This window comes from Orcinus orca, chromosome 16 (assembly GCF_937001465.1).
Source record: "Orcinus orca chromosome 16, mOrcOrc1.1, whole genome shotgun sequence".
NCBI classification, from domain to species: domain Eukaryota; kingdom Metazoa; phylum Chordata; class Mammalia; order Artiodactyla; family Delphinidae; genus Orcinus; species Orcinus orca.
In genome coordinates, this window is record NC_064574.1 from 40,295,476 (window position 1) to 40,316,584 (window position 21,109).

The 21,109-nt window shown below is 39.4% G+C and overlaps 1 protein-coding gene across 2 annotated transcripts in view; it reads right to left on the reverse strand.

The window, feature by feature from the left end:
• Window positions 1-363: 363 nt before the first annotated feature.
• The window catches only part of TASP1 (taspase 1), a 278,035-nt gene continuing 257,289 nt past the window's right edge, over window positions 364-21,109 (reverse strand). Inside the window, exon 13 of one of the 2 annotated variants that reach the window (XM_033440337.2) lies at window positions 364-513. In XM_033440337.2, coding sequence (XP_033296228.1) covers window positions 465-513 — 49 coding nt within the window. In that variant the 3' untranslated portion in view covers window positions 364-464. The remainder of the gene's footprint in view (window positions 514-21,109) is intronic. The other variant, XM_033440332.2, reaches the window with a different exon arrangement.

The following is a 21,109-nucleotide window of genomic DNA, read 5'->3' on the forward strand; positions in this document are numbered from 1 at the left end:
ACATCCTTACCTGCCATACATGTGACTGAGGAATTGCACAAGCCCCAGCTTGCTTCCTCCAACACTGATGTGTCAAGTCTTGGCCACAAATTCTATGTAATATGATGGTGATGGCGCCTTTGGAATGCTTTATGGACTGGCTCTGTCTTCCAAGTGAATGGTTCTTGATGTAACTGGGGATCTGATTGATAGGGAAATGAAAACTTAGCTGCACTTAACTGCCTCTGTGTAACTGTTTCTGCTCTCCTTCCCCTTAACCTCCTAGTCCTGTTTATCTTGGCCAAGGACATCCCCCATTCCCAAAGAGTCTTCTGGAGATCTCACCATTCCTCACACTGGCAGCAAAGTAGCCATGTTCATGCCATATGCAAACATGCTCATAACCCAACAATTACTGCTCCCTAAATGATCAGACCTCCTTAGAATCATCCACTGTTATACTAACGTGCTGTTGCTTCTTCCTTTCATTCTTCATTCCCACTGGATTTCTGACAGGGAAGCCAACACTTTGTCCTATAAAGCAACCATAAATCAAAAAATAAAGTCAGAGAAAGGACAAAAAGAGAGAAGCATCACAAATCCATATCTCTCGACCTCAGGCTATTGAGATGTTACTTTTTGTTTGTTTGTTTGGCCATGTGACTTCCAGGATCCTAGTTCCCTAACCAGGGATTGAACCGGGGCAAGGCAGTGAGAACACCGAGACCTAACCACTGGACTGCCAGGGGATTCCCAAGCTGCTACTATTTTAAATAATAAGGCTATATGGCTTAAATTCAAGAAGTGGGAAAGCAGCAGTTAGTATACCAGGCACGCCCACAGATTTTCCCAGATTTAACAGTCAACGGTATGAGCAATTGTTATAAAGCACCATCTCTACGTTCAGCACATAAAGGTCAGAGAAATCACCTGCCTTTCTATACTCAGTCCTAGGACAATGGCTTGGGGATTGGGGAGCTGCCAGCAGCCTCATGACTTAATTATCAGAACTAAACCTACATGAATATGACTTTACTATTATTTCAGAATACTCTTGCCCAGTAAATATCTTCAGTGTTTGCTCCAGGAGCTTCCTGAAAATCTATTTATTTTTAAACAGTGGTTTAAAAAACTCAACCAGCCCCTTTCTCAGGTCAACAGATTGCTCCCGGGAGCAGTCCTTCTTGTTTATCAAAGCATGACTTGTTCCAGAACCCTTACATTTCTGTGCCCATCAGTCTCTATTAAATCATGAAATATGCCCACGTGGAATCCCCACATTTAAAAGCCTGCCTTAAACCACTCAAAATATATCTAAGCCCCTATGAACCTGTGAAACTCAGATTGAGACTTGAACCCATGTGCTGGGATTCAAACCCAGGTAAAGCCAGATTGGGACTTGAACCAATGGTCTTTTTTATTTATTTATTTTTAACATCTTTATTGGAGTATAATTGCTTTACAAAGGTATGTTAGTTTCTGCTTTATAAAAAAGTGAATCAGCTATATGTATACATCTATCCCCATATCCCTTCCCTTTGGTGTCTTCCTCCCACCCTCCCTATCCCACCCCTCTAGGTGGTCACAAAGCACCGAGCTGATCTCCCTGCGCTATGCAGCTGCTTCCCACTAGCTACCTATTTTACATTTGGTAGTGTATATATGTCAGTGCTACTCTCTCACTTCATCCCAGCTTACGCTTCCCCCTCTCCATGTCCTCAAGTCCATTCTCTAAGTCTGCATCTTTATTCCTTATGTTCCTTATGTTCATCAGAACCATTTTTTTCTTAGATTCCATATATATATGTTAGCATATGGTATTTGTTTTTCCCTTTCTGACTTCAGTCTGTATGACACATTCTAGGTTCATCCACTTCACTACAAGTAACTCAATTTCGTTTCTTTTTATGGCTGAGTAATATTCCACTGTATGTATGTGCCACATCTTCTTTATCCATTCATCTGTCAATGGACACTTAGGTTGCTTCCATGTCCTAGCTATTGTAAATAGTGCTGCAATGAACATTGTGGTACATATCTCTTTTTGAGTTATGGTTTTCTCAGAGTATATGCCCAGCAGTGGGATTGCTGGGTCATATGGTAGTTCTATTTTTAGTTTTTTAAGGTACCTCCATACTGTTTTCCATAGTGGCTGTATCAATTTACATTCCCACCAAGAGTGCAAGAGGGTTCCCTTTTCTCCACACCCTCTCCAGCATTTCTTGCTTGTAGATTTTTTGATGATGGCCATTCCGACTGGTGTGAGGTGATAACTAAGTGTAGCTTTGATCTGCATTTCTCTATTGATTAGTGATGTTGAGCATCCTTTCATGTGTTTGTTGGCAATCTGTATGTCTTCTTTGGAGAAATACCTATTTAGGTCTTCCACCCATTTTTGGGTTGGGTTGTTTGTTTTTTTGATATTGAGCTGCATGAGCTGCTTGTGTATTTGGGAGATTAATCCTTTGTCGGTTGCTTTTTTGCAAATATTTTCTCCCATTCTGAGGGCTGTCTTTTCATCTTGTTTACAGTTTCCTTTGCTGTGCAAAAGCTTTGAAGTTTCATTAGGTCCCATTTGTTTATTTCTGTTTTTATTTCCATTTCTCTAGGAGGTGGGTCAAAAAGGATCTTGCTGTGATTTATGTCACAGAGTGTTCTGCCTATGTTTTCTTCTAAGAGTTTTATAGTGTCTGGACTTACATTTAGGTCTTTAATTCATTTTGAGTTTATTATTGTGTATGGTGTTAGGAAGTGTTCTAATTTCATTCTTTTACATGTAGCTATCCAGTTTTCCCAGCACCACTTATTGAAGAGGCTATCTTTTCTCCACTGTATATTCTTGTCTCCTTTATCAAAGATAAGGTGACCATATGTGCATGGGTTTATCTCTGGGCTTTCTATCTTGTTCCATTGATCTATATTTCTGTTTTTGTGACAGTATCATACTGTCTTGATCACTGTAGCTTTGTAGTATAGTCTGAAGTCACAGAGTCTGATTCCTCCAGCTCCGTTTTACTTTCTCAAGATTGCTTTGGTTATTCTGGGTCTTTTGTGTTCCATACAAATTGTAAAATTTTTTGTTCTAGTTCTGTGAAAAATGCCATTGCTAGTTTGATAGGGATTGCATTGAATCTGTAGATTGCTTTGGGCAGTATAGTCATTTTCACAATGTTGATTCTTCCAATCCAGGAACATGGAATATATATATATATTTGTGTGTGTGTGTGTGTGTGTGTGTGTGTGTGTGTGTGTATCCATCTGTTTGTATCATCTTTAATTTCTTTAATCAGTGTCTTATAGTTTTCTGAATACAGGTCTTTTGCCTCCTTAGGTAGGTCTATTCCTAAGTATTTTATTCTTTTTGTTGCAAAGGTAAATGGTAGTGTTCCCTTAATTTCTCTTTCAGATTTTTCAATATTAGTGTATAAGAATGCAAGAGATTTCTGTGCATTAATTTTGCATCCTGCTACTTTACCAAATTCATTTATTAGCTCTAGTAGTTTTCTGGTAGCAACTTTAGGATTCTCCTTGTATAGTGTCATGTCATCTGCAAACAGTGAGAGTTTTACTTCTTCTTTTTCAGTTTGGATTCTTTTATTTCTTTTTCTTCTCTGATTGCTGTGGCTAAAACTTCCAAACCTATGTTGAATAATAGTGGTGAGAGTGGGCATTCTCTTGTTCCTGATCTTAGAGGAAATGGTTTCAGATTTTCACCACTGAGAATGATGTTTGCTGTGGGTTTGTCAAATATGGCCTTTATTATGTTGAGGTAAGTTCCCTCTATGCCTACTTTTTGTAGGGTTTTTATTATAAATTGGTGTTTAATTTTGTCAGAAGCTTTTTCTGCATCTATTGAGATGATCATATGGTTTTTCATCTTCAATTTGTTAATATGGTGTATCACATTGATTGATTTGCATATACTGAAGAAATCTTGCATTCCTGGGATAAATCCCACTTGATCATGGTGTATGATCCTTTTAATGTGTTGTTGGATTCTGTTTGCTGGTATTTTGTTGAGGATTTTTGCATCTATGTTCATCAGTGATATTGGCCTGTAGTTTTCTATTTTGTGTGACATTTTTGTCTTGTTTTGGTATCAGGGTGATGGTGGGCTTGTTGAATGAGTTTGAGAGTGTTCCTCCCTCTGCTATATTTTGGAAGAGTTTGAGAAGGATAGGTGTTAGCTCTTCTCTAAATGTTTGATAGAATTCACCTGTGAAGCCATCTAGTCCTGGGCTTTTGTTTGTTGGAAGATTTTTAATCACAGTTTCAATTTCAGTGCTTGTGATTGGTCAGTTCATATTTCCTATTTCTTCCTGATTCAGTCTTGGAAGGTTTCCTTTTCTAAGAATTTGTCCATTTCTTCCAGGTTGTCCATTTTATTGGCATATAGTTGCTTCTAGTAATCGCTCATGATCCTTTGTATCTCTGCAGTGTCAGTTGTTACTTCTCCTTTTTCATTTTTAATTCTATTGATTCGAGTCTTCTCCCTTTTTTCTTAATGAGTCTCGCTAATGGTTTGTCAATTTTGTTTATCTTCTCAAAGAACCAGCTTTTAGTTTTATTGATCTTTGATATTGTTTCCTTCATTTCTTTCTCATTTATTTCTGAGCTGATCTTTATGATTTCTTTCCTTTTGCTAACTTTGGGGGGTTTTTTTTTGTTTGTTTTTCTTCTTCTTTCTCTAATTGCTTTAAGTGTAAGGTTAGGTTGTTTATTTGAGATGTTTCTTGTTTCTTGAGGTAGGATCATATTGCTGTAAACTTTACTCTTAGAACTGCTTCTGCTGTAACCCATTGGTTTTGGGTCATCGTGTTTTCACTGTCATTTGTTTCTAGGTATCTTTTGATTTCCTCTTTGATTTCTTCCAGTGATCTCTTGGTTATTTAGTAGTGTATTGTTTAGCCTCCATGTGTTTGTATTTTTTACAGTTTTTTTCTGTAACTGATATCTAGTCTCATAGTGTTGTGGTTGGAAAAGATACTTGATATGATATCAATTTCCTTAAATTTACCGAGGCTTGATTTGTGACCCAAGATATGATTTATCCTGGAGAATGTTCCATGAGCACTTGAGAAAAAAGTGTAATCTGCTGTTTTTGGATGGAATATCCTATAAATATTAAGTCCATCTGATACCATGTGTCATTTAAAACTTGTGTTTCCATATTTATTTTCATTTTGGATGATTGGTCTATTGGTGAAAGTGGTGTGTTAAAGTCCCCTACTATGATTGTGTTACTGTTGATTTCCCCTTTTATGGCTGTTAGCATTTGCCTTATGTATTGAGGTGCTCCTATGTTGGGTGCATAAATACTTATAATTGTTATATCTTCTTCTTGGATTGATCTATTGATCATTATGTAGTGTCCTTCTTTGTCTCTTGTAATAGTCTTTATTTTAAAGTCTATTTTGTCTGATATGAGAATTGCTACTCCAGCTTTCTTTTGGTTTCCATTTGCATGGAATATCTTTTCCCATCCCCTCACTTTCAGTCTGTATGTGTCCCTAGGTCTGAAGTGGGTCTCTTGTAGACAGCATATATATGGTCTTGTCTTTCTATGCATTCAACCAGTCAGTGTCTTTTAGTTGGAGCATTTAATCCATTAACATTTAAGGTAGTTGTTGATATGTATGTTCCTATTACCATTTTCTTAATTGTTTTGGGTTTGTTTTTGTAGGTCTTTTCCTCCTCTTGTGTTTCCTGTCTAGAGAAGTTCCTTTAGCATTTGTTGTAAAGCTGGTTTGGTGTGTTGAATTCTCTTAACTTTTGCTTGTGTTTAAAGGTTTTAATTTCTCCATTGAATCTGATTGAGATCCTCACTGGGTAGAGTAATCTTGGTTATAGGTTCTTCCCTTTCATCACTTTAAATCTGTCCTGCCACTCCCTTCTGGCTTGCAGAGTTTCTGCTGAAAGATCAGCTGTTAACCTTATGGGGAAATCCCTTGTATGTTATTTGTTGCTTTTCCTTTGCTGCTTTTAATATTTTTTCTTTGTATTTAATTTTTGATAATTTGAATAATATGTGTCTTGGTGTGTTTCTCCTTGGATTTATCCTGTATGGGACTCTCTGCACTTCCTGGACTTGACTATTACCTTTCCCATGTTATGGCAGTTTTCAACTATAATCTCTTCAAATAGTTTTCTCAGACTCTTTCTTTTTCTCTTCTTCTGGGACCCCTACTATTTGAATGTTATTGCATTTAATATTGTCCCAGATGTCTCTGAGACTGTCCTTAATTCTTTTCATTCTTTTTTCTTTATTCTGCTCTGCAGCCGTTATTTCCACTATTTTATCTGCCAGGTCACTTATGCATTCTTCTGCCTCAGGTATTCTGCTATTGATTCCCTCTAGAGAATTTTTCATTTCATTTATTGTGCTGTTCATCATTGTTTGTTTGCTCCTTAGTTCTTCTAGGTCTTTGTTAAACATTTCTTGTATTTTGTCCATTCTATTTCCAATATTTTAGATTATCTTTACTATCATTATTCTGAATTATTTTTCAGGTAGACTGCCTATTTCCTCTTCATTTGTTTGGTCTGGCAGGTTTTTCCCTTCTCCTTCATCTGCTGCATATTTCTGTCTTCTCATTTTGCTTAACTTACTGTGTTTGAGGTCTCCTTTTCGCAGGTTGCAGGTTCGTAGTTCCTGTTGTTTTTGTTGTCTGTCCCCAGTGGGTGAGGATGGTTCAGTGGCTTGTGTAGGCTTCCTGGTGAAGGGGACTGGTGTCTGTGTTCTTGTGGGTGGGGCTTGACCTTGTCCTTCTGGTAGGCAGGGCCACATCTTGAGGTGTGTTTTGGGATGTCTGTTAACTTAGTGTGACTTTAGGCAGCCTCTCTGCTAATGGGTGGGGTTGTGTTCATGTCTTGTTAGTTGTTTGGCATGGGGCATTCAGTATTGGAGCTTGCTGGCCTTTGGGTGGAGCTGGGTCTTAGTGTTGAGATAGACATCTCTGAGAGGGCTCTTGCCGAATGATTTTACATGGGTCCAGGAGGCCTCTGGTTGTCCAACGTCCTGGACTTGGCTCTCCCACCTCCAAGCTCAGGCCTGACACCTGGCCAGAGCACCAAGGCTCTGCCAGCCACATGGCTCAGAAGAAAAGGAAGAAAAAAAAATAAAAAAGAAATAAATTGAACAGATAGAACCTCAAACCAAATGGTAAAATCAAAACTAAATAGACAAAATCACACAAAGAAACATAAACACACTCATAAAAAGAAAACAAACAAACAACAGCAAAAAACCCCAAAAAGTCAGAACCCTAAGATAAATGGTAAAAGCAAACCTAAACAGACAAAATCACACAAAGAAACACACATACACACAAAGAGAAAAAAGGAAAATATATATATATATATATTTAAAAAAATTAATTAAAAAAAAGAGAGCAACCAAACCAGTAAACAAATCCATGAATGACAACAAGCACTAAAAACTAAACTAAGATAAACATAAAAACCAGAAACAAATCAGATGCAGAAAGCAAACCCCAAGTCTACAGTTGCTCCCAAAGTCCACTATCTCAATTTTGGGAACATTCATTGCCTATTCAGGTATTCCACAGATGGAGCATTCATCAAGTTGATTGTGGGGATTTAATCTGCTGCTCCTGAGGCTGCACAGAGAAATTTTCCTTTCTCTTCTTTGTTTGCACAGCTCCTGGGGTTCACCTTTGTTTTGACCCCACCTCCGCATGTAGGCCACCCTCAGGTGTCCGTTCCCCACCCAGACAGGAGGGGGTTAAAGCAGCAGCTGAGTAGGGCTCTCTTGCTCACTTAGGCCAGGGAGAGGGAGGGGTACAGTATTTGTAACTGGAACTCAGCGTGAGCCTGCGGTGGCAGAGGCCACATGACATTGTAACAGCCTGAGGCACGTCATGTGTTCTCCCGTGGAAGTTGTCCCTGGATCTCGGGACCCCGGCAGTGGCATGCTGCACAGACTCCCGGTGGGTGTAGCCAGTGACCTGTGCTTGCACACAGGATTCTTGGTGGCAGCGGTGGCAGTGTTAGTGTTTCATGCCTGTCTCTGGGGTTCGAGCTGATAGCCGTGACTCATGCCCATCTCTGGAGCTCACTTAGGCAGTGCTCTGTCTTCTGTGGGCACACGGAGCAGGAATCCCCTCTTCTCGCACACCCAGAAACAATGGTCTTGCCTGCCGCACCTCTCTTGCCTGTTCAGCAGGTCTAGACTTTTTCCCTGACTCCCTCCAGGCTAGCTGTGGCATACTAGCCCCCTTCAGGCTATCTTCACACAGCCAACCCCAGTCCTCTCCCTGGGGTCTGAGCTCCAAAGCCCGAGCCTCAGCTCCCAGGCCCCACCTGCCCCGGCGGGTGAGCAGACAAGCCTCTCAGGCTGGTGAGTGCTGGTCGGCACTGACACTCTGTGTGGGAATCTCTCTGCTTTTCCCTCTGCACCCCTGTTGCTGTGCTCTCCTCCGTGGCTCCGAAGCTTCCCCCCTCTGCCACCCTCCATCTCCACCAGTGAAGGGGCTTCTTAGTGTATGGAAATTTTCCTCCTTCACAGCTCCCTCCCAGGGATGCAGGTCCCATCCCTATTCTTTTGTTTCTGTTTTTTCTTTTTCCCTACCCAGGTACGTACGGATTTTCTTGCCTTTTTGGAAGTCTGAGGTCTTCTGCCAGTGTTCAGTAGGTGTTCTGTAGGAGTTGTTCCACATGTATATGTACTGTTGATGTATTTGTGGGGAGGAAGGTGATCTCCACATGTTATTCCTTTGCCATCTTGAAGGTCTCCCCCGTGGCCTTTTTTTTTTTTTTTGCGGTACGCGGGCCTCTCACTGTTGTGGCCTCTCCCGCTGCGGAGCACAGGCTCCGGACGCACAGGCTCAGCGGCCATGGCTCACGGGCTTAGCCGCTCCACAGCATGTGGGATCTTCCCGGACCGGGGCACGAACCCGTGTCCCCTGCATCGGCAGGCGGACTCTCAACCACTGCGCCACCAGGGAAGCCCATCCCCCATGGCCTTTTAATTGAAATCACACACCTGGTCCCAGGACTCAGTGAAACTCAGGTACCTGATGTCTCATCACAGAGAGAATTCAGTGAGAGACAAAGTGATAGGTAAGAAGTGGATTTATTTAGAGAGAAACACACTCCATAGACAGAGTGTGGGCCATCTCAGAAGGCGAGAGGCACCAAGGTTTGGGGTTGACATTTTTTATAGGGCTGGGTAATTTCATATGCTAATGAGTGGGAGGAGTATTCCAGCTATTTGGGAGAAGGGGTGTGGATTTCCAGGAATTGGGCCACCACCCACTTGTTGACCTTTTATGGTCAGCCTTGGAACTGTCATGGCACCTGTGGGTGTGTCATTTAGTGTGCTGATGTGTTACAATGAGCATATACTGAGGTTCAAAATCTAGTGGAAGTCTCGTCCTCCATCTTGGACCTAGTTGGTTTTAACAATTTATGTCATGTCTCATGGCTTTGTCATCCTTTTAAAAGTTGTGCCCTGCCCCCTTCCCTCCTGTTTCACCTATACATATCTGCCCTTGACCAGTCCCTTTTAAGCTACTACTAAAACTTTGTCAAGGTGGGGTTCTCCCTTATGGCAGTAAGTACTAAACAGCTTTACTTGATCAAGAGTACTGATATGGTCTTTTGGGGAGTTGGCAGTTGACAAACACATGCAGATTTTCAATTATATTTGTAAAGTCACAGCTGTTGGCTTGGCAGTTTTGTTCTGTTAGCCCCTTTTCCAGTTCATTTATACATTCATTCAATTTTCTTTTTGAGTTCTATGAACCAGGAGATATAAAGAGGTTTGATTCTCATTCCATAAAGTAAGGAAGAGAGACACTAATAAACTAATTCCACAAATATGAGTCACTATAAACTGTGCTGAGTGCTGTAAAGGAAGGCTGTGTGGTGCCAAAGAAGTTTTTAATGGGCCTACTGTGAGAAATCTGCAAAGGATTAAGCCCCTCAGGCTGAGATAGGAGGAATGAGTAATTGCCAGGTAAGAGACTGAAAATGGAGAAGGAAAACCTTGCAGGCTGAAGGATAAATTCACCACTATCAGGCTAGGAATTCATTAGCATTCTCTTCAATTCCTTTGTCTTCAGGATCAGATAACTATTTTGTTTCTTCTGGCCACTTCTCTTTCACAGAATGGAAAAGAAAGCAAATATGTTTCAAATAAGAAGAGAACCAAAGAGAAGAGACAACATATCTGTTGTCTAGTATTCTTTGGGTATAATTAAAAATACATATTCAAAGTTGGACTGAAGTTTCCATACTGCATTGGTACAATTATACTTGGAATTTTCTACTTCATCAGCATTCCTGAAAGACCAATGAGATAGGTCTTAATGTCCACATTTTAAAGATGAGGTGTCATATGTACATAGTAGGTTGTTTCGGTTATCAGTTGCTTCTTAACTAACAGCCCCAAACTTAGCTGTTTAAACATTACGTTACTGTTCATGATTCTTCTGTTTCACATGATAATGACTGAGACAATGGGATAACTGCAAGGTCCAAAATGGCCTCATTCACGCAATTAACATTTGATGCAGGTTGCTGGCTAGTTGCCTCACTGAAGCTATCTTACATGGGCTTCTCCATGTGCCTGCTGTGCTTCCTCACAGTAGGACAGCTGGGTTCCAAAAGGAATGTTCCAAGAGGAAGAAAATAGAAGTTTCCAATCCCCTTATGGCCCGGGCTCACTTTGCTTCATTCTATTGGTCAAAGCAGTGACCGGGCTAGTCAAGATTCAAAGGGAGGAGAAACAAAACGCATATACAGAGAGGGAAGGAATTGATGGCAGTCCCCTTTGGAGACTCTCTCTTATGTAGGTGCTCAACAGATATTTGTGGAATAGATGAATGGCACACCCAAGGGTCCACAGCTGGTCAAAAGCAGGACGGACCAGAGTAAGAATGTGGGTCTCTTGGCCTTTATCTCTATGGTGTTGAGGATCAGTAGAGGGTTGAGGACATGGGGGCTCAAGTAGGATTAAAATTCTGGCTCTGCCATTAACTATTTCACCTTGAGAAAGTCATAGTATCTCTCTGTACCTCAGTTTCTCCATTGGAACATATAGTTCCTACCTCAAAGTGTTGTTATGAGGATTAAACTAATATGTATGAAGTGCTTTTATTCTAAGAGTTAAAGTATACCTTCATATACTAAGAGCTATGTAAGTGTTAGCTGTGACCATTCTAGCAATTAGGTCATGGTCCCTCTGATGATGCTATGACCTATTAGTGTCTATACTTACTACCCTCGCAGTAAGCATTTGGTTCTTTTCCTGGGATAAAAGTATAATATAGCACAGTGCTGGTTCTCAAGATGTGTACTGTTTACTTGATTTCCAGTAAACATTCCCTGCGCCTTCTCAAAATAGGATCCACCAGAGGTATCTCCTGTGGACAGGACATCCAGATTTTTGAGACAGAGCATTTGGGGAATATATAATTGGTGTAAAAATAATTTATTCTTATTACAAAGCAACAAGGTCTCATGTATGGTAATTTAAAAAAATAACTTTTTTAGATAATTTGGTTAAGAGCATACACTAAAGTTTTATGACAATCTTGCTGCAGGAAAAGGAAATACAGCAGGCTAGTTCAAAGATTTATTCTTTTTTTTGCTAATTTTTTTTTTTTTTTTTTTTTTTTTTTTGCGGTGTGTGGGCCTCTCGCTGCTGTGGCCTCTCCCGTGTGGAGCACAGGCTCCGGACGCGCAGGCTCAGCGGCCATGGCTCACGGGCCTAGCCGCTCCGCAGCATGTGGGATCTTCCCGGACCGGGACACGAACCCATGTCCCCTGCATCGGCAGGCGGACTCTCAACCCCTGCACCACCAGGGAAGCCCCAAGGATTTATTCTTAATGGAGACATTTTATAAGAAAAGAAATGGTTAGATAATCATTGTTATGACCAGATACAAAAAGAAAAAAAATGTCTAGTTAAAGATCTGTAGAATATTTACTGACAGTCAGCTGAAAGTCAACTGGGAGGATGAGTTTCTCAGTCCCATCAGAATCTATCAGAAAATTGCTTCTGCAATTTACTATGAATGCCAGTTTCTTCCCATGAGAAGTTGTGTGTATAATAACTCACAAAAAAGTTCCATTGCAGATAAGATTTGGGACAATATTTTATCCTGAATATAAATGCACTGAAAAAAAATGAAAGGAAAACCTTTAAAAATGTTAACAGTACGCAAAAAAAAAAAAAAAAAAAAAAAAAAGAGAGAGAACCGCAAAAAAAAAAAAAAAAAGTTAACAGTTGTGATTATTTCTCAGTGATGGGACTGTAAGGAAATTTAATTTTTTTCTTTGTCCGTATTTTTAAAATTTTCTAGTATAGCAATGTATTACTTTTCTAACTCCTTTAATAAGAAAGAAATGTTTTTCATCATCATTTAAGTAAAGAATTCCATTTCTTCATTATAAAATGTTTGATTATGAAAAATGAAGTAAGAAATATGAAAATGCTGGTCTGGGAGTCTGAAGAGGATGGGCCATGTCTTCTCAACTGCAGTGAGCTGAGAGTGAAGTGAGGTTAAGAAGGGGAGACAATTCCTTAGGGAAGAAAAGATGCCAGAAGATGGAGATGAATAGTGCCATGGCCATTGTGGGAGGGGCAGGTGCTGATTTGGTCTTATCAATTCTCCTCACATCTTTTGGGCCTACAGTAACCAAAGATGGACAGATAACAAAGGTCCACTTGACATACAACAATTTGCCCTGTATTCCTGCCTGTGAGCTTAATAGATCTGGACTGAAACTCCTAGTTTTGAAAACAAAGACCCAGGATTTGAAGTCTACATATCTGAGCCCTGAGATGGGCCAATTTGGCATCTCTGCTGAAATACCTATGCCCATCAAAAGAAAAAAGAACATGAAGTGACCTGGAGTAGTTTGCTGTTCATCAGATGCCCTACTTACTACATCTCCCAAGACCAAATTAGAGTGTATCTTTCTAAGTTAGCCTACTCCTTATGCTGCAGTTCAGAATATATTTTGTGGAGGTAAGAAAAAAAGCAGACAACTTCTAGATTTTTAACACGGCAGCTGAGTAAAAGAATAATTTCAACTGAAATGGTGAATTCTGGGGGAGGGGGTAAGGGGATGGATAGACAGAAACTAAAGGTTTGGACATATTCTGAAAATGCTTTATTAGATGTCACAGTAGAGATGCAAGTCAATAGTCTGGAGTTCAGGTGCAGTTCAGGCTGGAGATTTGGGAGGCATGATATTTAAAGCCGTCAGACTCAATAAGATCATCTATGGAGACAAGAGGGCTGCGAACCAAGCCCTGAGACCACCAGTGTTCAGAGGACAGGAAGTGAAGAGAAACCATGAAAGAATACAGAGAAAGAGAAACCAGGGAGGTATGAGGAAAACCAGAAGTACGAGGTGTGTCAGATTTCAAGTGAAGAAAGTCTTTAATTCTAAGTCTTGTACTGTTCCAGCTTATCCTTAAACAATCCTTTAAGCAATGGCTGCACTATTTCAGCCCTATAACCTACCTCTCCCAGAACTACTGAAAAGATATTTACTATGATTAAGTCTTTGGATCATGGCCCAACATCCTCCCAGCCACCTATATGGTTGATTTTTTCCTGCTCCTGCCGAGGGAAAGGTCAGCCAAGACAAAGTCCCCCTGCGTAAGAGATTTTTTTCTCTGGCCTTTATGATACGAAATGAGTCTTCCCTCGTTTAACTCACTGACTGCCCTGTGCTAAAAATGGTGTGCATTTAATAGCCATGTTCTCCCAGCAAGAGATGGCTCCAAAGAGCATTCTTCTTCTGCATGTGTACCGAAAAGCATTTTCCCTTTCCTTGCAGATTCTGAACTGCTCTTAGAACCAAGAGGGTAGTGCCTTACTTGGCTCCATACACACAAAAATGTTTAACTCAGGTCAGGGATTAAAAACACTAAGCTGCTCAGGAATTGGTTTTAGGAGCGAAAGTACCTAAGTTACCACCACCTAGCTCTTGCTAAGCCATGGGCGTTGTAGTTAGTCAGTTAGTAACATAGAAAGACTCCTTTTATGGAGGCTTCCCCACCATCAATGAACTCATTTTATATAAATATTTAGCCAGGCAATAAACTGGACAGCCTATGTTACTCAACATCAGCCTCAAAAGACCCTCCCAATTTATATACACAGTATCTTGGTGGAGCAATACATTTTACACGCATGACATGGTCAGCGATAAATATACCAGGGTAGGTCAAACGCTATTTGGTTCTCTGCTTTTAACTGTCTTGGGCTTTGTGTGTTTCTTTAATCAGTTGGATGATTTAGATAAACAACGTGTATTAGTCTTTGTAAGTATAACATGCCTTGAACTTTCTCCAGATATTCATTCCCATTCATCATCATAATAGTTGTTCCCCCTTGGCCATCATTAAGATTAGAAACGTCCTTGAACCATTTAATGATATTCCACAAGACTGGACAGACTTTTCATGCCTTGATGAATTGCGATCACTCAGCTTAGACCAATGAAATCGGATACCCTTTAATGTGCCTGATGACTCTAAGGAGTTTAGGGAAAGCAGTGCCCGGGGATCAAAATGGTTTCACAGAATAACCATTCATTTGGGGGAAGATGCAGGATTTAAGTAAAATTTGATTAATGAGTTAGTATCTAATCTAATAGCTAACTGCAATGGATATTTTTTCTACTCCTGCATATCGTTTTACCTACAAATGTCCATTTATTACAGGACTCATTAGAATGCATAAAGGAGGTATAAAATGATTTTTTAAGCTCAAATTAGAGTATTAAAGAATGAGGTTCCTTCAAGTGAAGTGACTTTAAGATGTTCACACCACTGATGAGGAGAACATAAAAACAAGGCTTGGACTAGGATGTGTTTAACCATTTTGGAGCTGAAAAAGACTAGTTGCCTCTATTTTATGGGGCTGTGTTGCTCCAGAGGGCCACCGTGGGAATGATGTGATCCCAAATGTCTGTGTGATATCAACAAGCAGACTTGGCAATTCGAGCCATAAATATCTTTAATATTTTCAGTAACAAATCAATTCCACCAACCCTGAAAACATTGACATTGCTATGGTTTAGAACCGGCTGATACTGGCATATTTAAATCATCTTTAAGTTCCTCCACAAACCATGATCGGAGACAAGAGTGTTAGGAACAGTACCCTGAGTGTAGAGTGCAGAGAGCACTGTGTTTGGAGTCCTGGCTCTCTCACAGGCAACTTGATCAAATTACTTAAAGGAGCATCAGTTTCTTCATTTATTCATCAATTATTTATTGAACATCTTGTAATGTGCCAGGTGCTGTTCTTGGGACACATAAAATAACAAAACAAAATATGGGGCTCACATTCCTTCGCAGTTCTTGAGTAATATAACTTCCTACCATCCAGAGTTGTTGTACGGGTCAAACGAGGTATCATAAGTAAAAGTGCTTTTCTACCAGAAGCAAACTCTGAGATAAGAATTTGAGTGCAAGGACTTTATTTGGGAGGTAGAGGAAACACTGAGGGTGGGGATATGAGACAGGAAGAGAAGGCAGCCAATAAAGGATGTATTAGCGAGGAAGTCACCACGGTGGGAAACTGGAAATACCAAATGGACATTCTGGGCAATGGTGCAAACACAAGCCTCAATGATATCCCACTCCAGAGTAATGATGAATACCCCAATATCCTGAGAATCATGAGCTGAGGGCTCCTCCAGGAAGTGTTAATTCCCTGGCAGTTCTGGCCTGCCACATGTAGTTCTGGAGAGAGCCCTTGGGCACAGAGATGCAGATACTGGTATTTGGAAATCAGCTGAATCACACTGGAAATGATAGTGTCCAGGGATACAGAGGAGGATTGTCAGCGAATGATACAGACGTATCATCATCATCATTCCTCCACCAGCCAGATGGTGCCTGCCTGTCCCTTTCCCCCATTCATGTGCCCCAATATTTAACAGCTACCTGAAGGCTAGCTTGCAGTACATCGTAACTCTTCTCATTAACCAGCTAGATTTGGAAATAATCAAGCCCTAAGTTTCTCAAACTAGAGTTTGTGGGCTCTTATGAATTTATAGATATAGCCTCCAGAACCCATGAATTCAATGAATTTTGCAATTAAAAAATTTTTCATTTTGATGACAAATTAAAATAAATTAATACAAACATATTCAGGGTCACCCTGCAACTAATTCATGAAAGGCAACTTCATTTGCATTTGTATTTGAGGTTGTAGTAATGATGAAAGATTTTGTGTAGCTGGAAAAGAGAAAGTGGGAGGACTGAGGCAAAATCATGTACGTTGCGTGTAAACAATAGCCGGAGTGGTATTATCTTTATTGTTTAGGGTTGACCAGAGATGGTACATAGAGCAGTCTATGCATCAATCTTTGTCAGCAGTAAATGCAGTGAGTGGTCAACTCTCAACTAGGATTTTTTCATGAAATACCTACATCATAATTTCCCAGGGTGTCTTTTAAGTGGATTGGCTAGAAGAATAATGGGTAGTTAAAGACAAGTTTATTATCCAAAGGAAGTATAATGCCAATAATGTTGGTAACTCAGATGACGGCTATCAAGTTCAAAAGCAAGAGAATCAAGTCAACTAGTGAAATATTCAGTTTCCAAATAAATGCTTCTATAATAAAAATCAGTGCTTCTGCTTCTGGAAAGATGGAGTAGTACTTTCCCCTATTTCTTCCACTAAGTACAGCTAAAAAAAATGGGAAATTATGTATAAAAAAAATAAGAAAATTGGAAAGGTGGAGAAAAGAAGTCAGACCAGTTAGGGACCTGGGGTCCTGAAGAACAACATGGCATGAGTTGGCCAGGTTTTCACTTTACCTCATGTGTCCAGACTGGGTACTGGAGAAGCAAGCAACCCAGAAACACCAATGGGCACAGACAAAACGAGCCCCAAGAAAAGTCTGCTCTCTCAGTTCCAATGGACCAGAAAAGGGGCAGCCTAGCAAAACAGGAAACTTTTAGACAATAACTGCTCTATTCCAGCCAAACATCACAGGTTAAAAGTCTGCATCTCCAATCCCACTCCTTCCAGTGAAGGTCAAGGGGAAAGCCTAGATTTCTACCCACATCAGGCTGTGACAGCTGTCCCAATACCCCCTCTGCCAAGTGGTGTCAGAGAAGGCCAAGCAGGCACTAGAGACTTTCATCTCCTCTAGGGAGTAAAGACAAAGTACCCCTTCCCATCCTAGCTGGCATGGTGTCGGCAAAAACCTAGTGGGAGCCTGAACTCTCACCCCTGCCGAGCAGTAATAAGGAGCTGCTCCCCCATGGGTGTCAATGCAGTTGAGTGGGGAACCTGGACTTTTCCACTTCCATCTGGCAAGTAATAAGGGAGTGCTCCCCTTCTCCCTCCAGAGTGGTGTCAGAGGAGGCCTGCTAAAAGACAAGATTTAAATAAGATCCAGAGACTCATAACATAATATCCCAAATACCCAGGTTTCAATCAAACACCACTCATACCAAGAATCAGGAAGATCTCAACCTGAATGACAAAAGACAGTCAACAAATGCCAACACCAAGATGCTAGGATTGTCTGACAAAGATTTTAAAGAAGCTATTATAAACATGCTTCAACAAGCAACTAGGAACATGCTTGAAACAAATGAATAAAAAATAGAAAGTCTCGGCAAAGAAACAAGATAAAAAGAAAAAACACATGGAAATTTTAGAACTAAAAACCACAAAAAACAAAGTTAAATAATGATTTAAGGTAAAACAATAACAAAAAACAATGTAATATAATTCATTATCTTATTGTTAATGTGAACTTTATTGATTTTGGATTTTGTTGTATTCACTTGTAAATCTACTGGGATTATGATTATAAAAGACTATACACATAAGAAGTTTCTACCTAGTTTTATGTTTATACAAGTGGCATTATTTTAAAATAATTTATATTAACACCAGGGAACAATGATTTTTTTCCCTTTACAAGGGGTCCTCACTCAAACAAGCAAATGTTTATTTATAATGTCTTATGGGTTGAATTGTTCCCCACAACATTCATTCATAAGTCAAAGCCCTCACCCCCAGTACCTCAGAAAGTGACTGCATTTGGAGATAGGACCTTTAAAATTGATTAAGGTAAAATGAGGTCATGTGGGAGGGCTCTAATCCAATATGACTAATGTCCTTATAAGAAGAGGAGCTTAGGACACAGATATTCACAGAGGAAGACAGAGAGAAGACAGCCATCTACATATGGCCAAGCATAAGGTTTATCCTGAAGAACATTTCATGTGCATTTGAGAAGAGTGTATATTCTAATATTGCTGGGTACAGTGTTCTAAAAATGTCTGTTAGGTGCACATCACGTATAGTGTTATTTGAGTCTTTTATTTCTGTTGAAATAAAGTTGTTCTGTTTTATTTCTGTTGTGTTGATCTTCTGCTTAGTTGTTCTATCCAATATTGAAAATAGGGCATTGAAGTCTCTAACTCTAATTGTATTGTCTACTTCTCCTCTCAATTGTGTCAGATTTGCTGCATGTATTTTCAGGGTCTGCTGTTATGTACAGGTATGTTTATAATTTTTATAAACTCCTAATGGATTGAGTCCTTTATCATTATAAAATTCCCCTCTTTATCTCTAATAACATATTTTGTTTTAAAGTATATTTTGTCTAATACTATTATTGACAATAATATTAGACAATATTATAACCAATCTAGCTTCAAAGCATTGTGATTGCTGTTTGCATGATATATCTTAGTATATCCTTTCACTTTTAACTTACTTGTATATTTGGATCTAAAGTATGTCTCTTGTAGACAGCAGATAATCAGATCTTGTTTTTCAGTCCAGTCTCACAATCTCAGCCTTTTGATTAGATTGTTTAATCCATTCACATCTGTGATGGTTAATTTTATGTTACTTTGAAAGGCAAAGTTTTGGATGAGATTAACATTTAAATTGGTGAATGCTGAGTAAAGCAGATTATCCTTCAAAATGTGGGTGGACCACACCCAATCAGTTGAAGTCTTGAATTGGACAAAAAAGACTGATCACCCCGAGCAAGAGAGAATTCCCTGGGAGACTTCCTTCAGACTTCGTCTGCACTATTGACTCTGCTTGGTCTCCAAGCTGCTGGCCTTCAGACTAGCACTGCACCACTGGGGCTCATGGGTCTCAAGTCTGCCAGCCCACACTGCAGATTTGAACTTGTCAGCCTCCATAATTGTGTGAGCCAGTTCCTTATGAAAAATAATTTTCACAGATATGCACTATCCTACTGGTTCTATTTCTCTGGAGAACCCTGACTAATACAACATCTAATACTATTTTATTTATTTATTTTTTTATACAGCAGATTCTTATTAGTTATCCATTTTATACATATTAGTGTATATATGTCAATCCCAATCTCCCAATTCATCACACCACCACCACCCACCCCCCGCCACCTTCTCCCCTTGGTGTCCATATGTTGTTCTCTACATCTGTGTCTCTATTTCTGTCCTGCAAACTGGTTCATCTGTACCATTTTTTTAAGTTCCACATATTTGCATTAATATATGATATTTGTTTTTCTCTTTCTGACTTACTTCACTCTGTATGACAGTTTCTAGATTCATCCACGTCTCTACAAATGACCCAATTTCATTCCTTTTTATGGCTGAGTAATATTCCGTTGTATATATGTACCACATCTTCTATATCCATTCGTCTGTTGATGCGCATTTAGTTTGCTTCCATGTCCTGGCTATGGTAAACAGTGCTGCAATGAACATTGGGGTGCATGTGTCTTTTTGAACTACGGTTTTCTCTGGGTATATGCCCAGTAGTGGGATTGCTGGGTCATATGGTAATTCTATTTTTAGTTTCTTAAGGAACCTCCATACTGTTCTCCATAGTGGCTGTATCAATTTACATTCCCACCAACAGTGCAAGAGGGTTCCCTTTTCTCCACACCCTCTCCAGCATTTGTTTGTAGATTTTCTGATGATGCCCATTCTAATTGGTGTGAGGTGATACCTCATTGTAGTTTTGATTTGCATTTCTCTAATAATTAGTGATGTTGAGCAGCTTTTCATGTGCTTCTTGGCCATTTGTATGTCTTCTTTGGAGAAACGTCTATTTAGGTCATCTGCCCATTTTTTGATTGCGTTGTTTGTTTTTTTAATATTGAGCTGTCCAGTGTTATTATTGATATAGTTAAATCTATGTTTGCCATTTAATTTTTTTGTTTTCTGTATATCTTGTGTCTGTTTTGTTCCTTTATTCCTCATTTACTGCTTTATTTTTTTTAATTGAAGTACAGTTGATTTACACTGATTCAGGTGTACAGCAAAGTTACTACTTTATTCTGCATTCAGTGAATTCTGCATAATTCCAACAAGAAATAGAAATGCTATTACTATATAGCTCTATTTACCATACTCCCTTTTTGTGCTATTATTATCATACATATTACATCTATAGATGTTGCAAATACAATTCATCATTATAATTATTATGTAATATAATTTTGTATCTATTAAAGAAGCTGCAATAAGAAAGAAGGGTAAGTGTATATTTGTACATTTGTTATGTTTACTTTCTTATTTACCCATTTCGGTTCTCCTTATTTGTTCCTGTGGGTTCAAGTTACCATCTGTTTTCATTTTCTTATTCCAATACAACTCTGCTCCCACTCATATCCTTTGTGCTGTCAAATATATTACATTATACATTCTAGGTCCAACAATGCAATTACTTACATACTATTTTATACACTTGCTTTTTAAATTAGGTAATTGAAGAAAGGAAAAAATATGCACTTATACTGTATTTTATAAATACATGATCACCTTTACTGACTCTCTTTGTTTTTCTGTGTGGATTCCAATTTCCATCTGGGTTTACTTGCTCTCAGTCTGAAGGACTTCCATTAATATTTGTTGTAAAGCTAGTCTGCTAGCAACAAATTCTCTCTCTCTCTCTCTCTCTAGTTTACTTGGAAATATCTTAATTTTACCTTCATTTTTGAAAGATAATTTTGCTGGGTATAAGATTCTTGTTAAGAGTTTTTATTTAAGCACTTTGAATATGCTGTTCCACTGCCTCCTGGCCTCTATGGTTTCTGATCAAAAATCAGCCATTAATTTTCTGGGGGTTCCCTTCCCTTATAAGAGATGATTCAGTTTTCT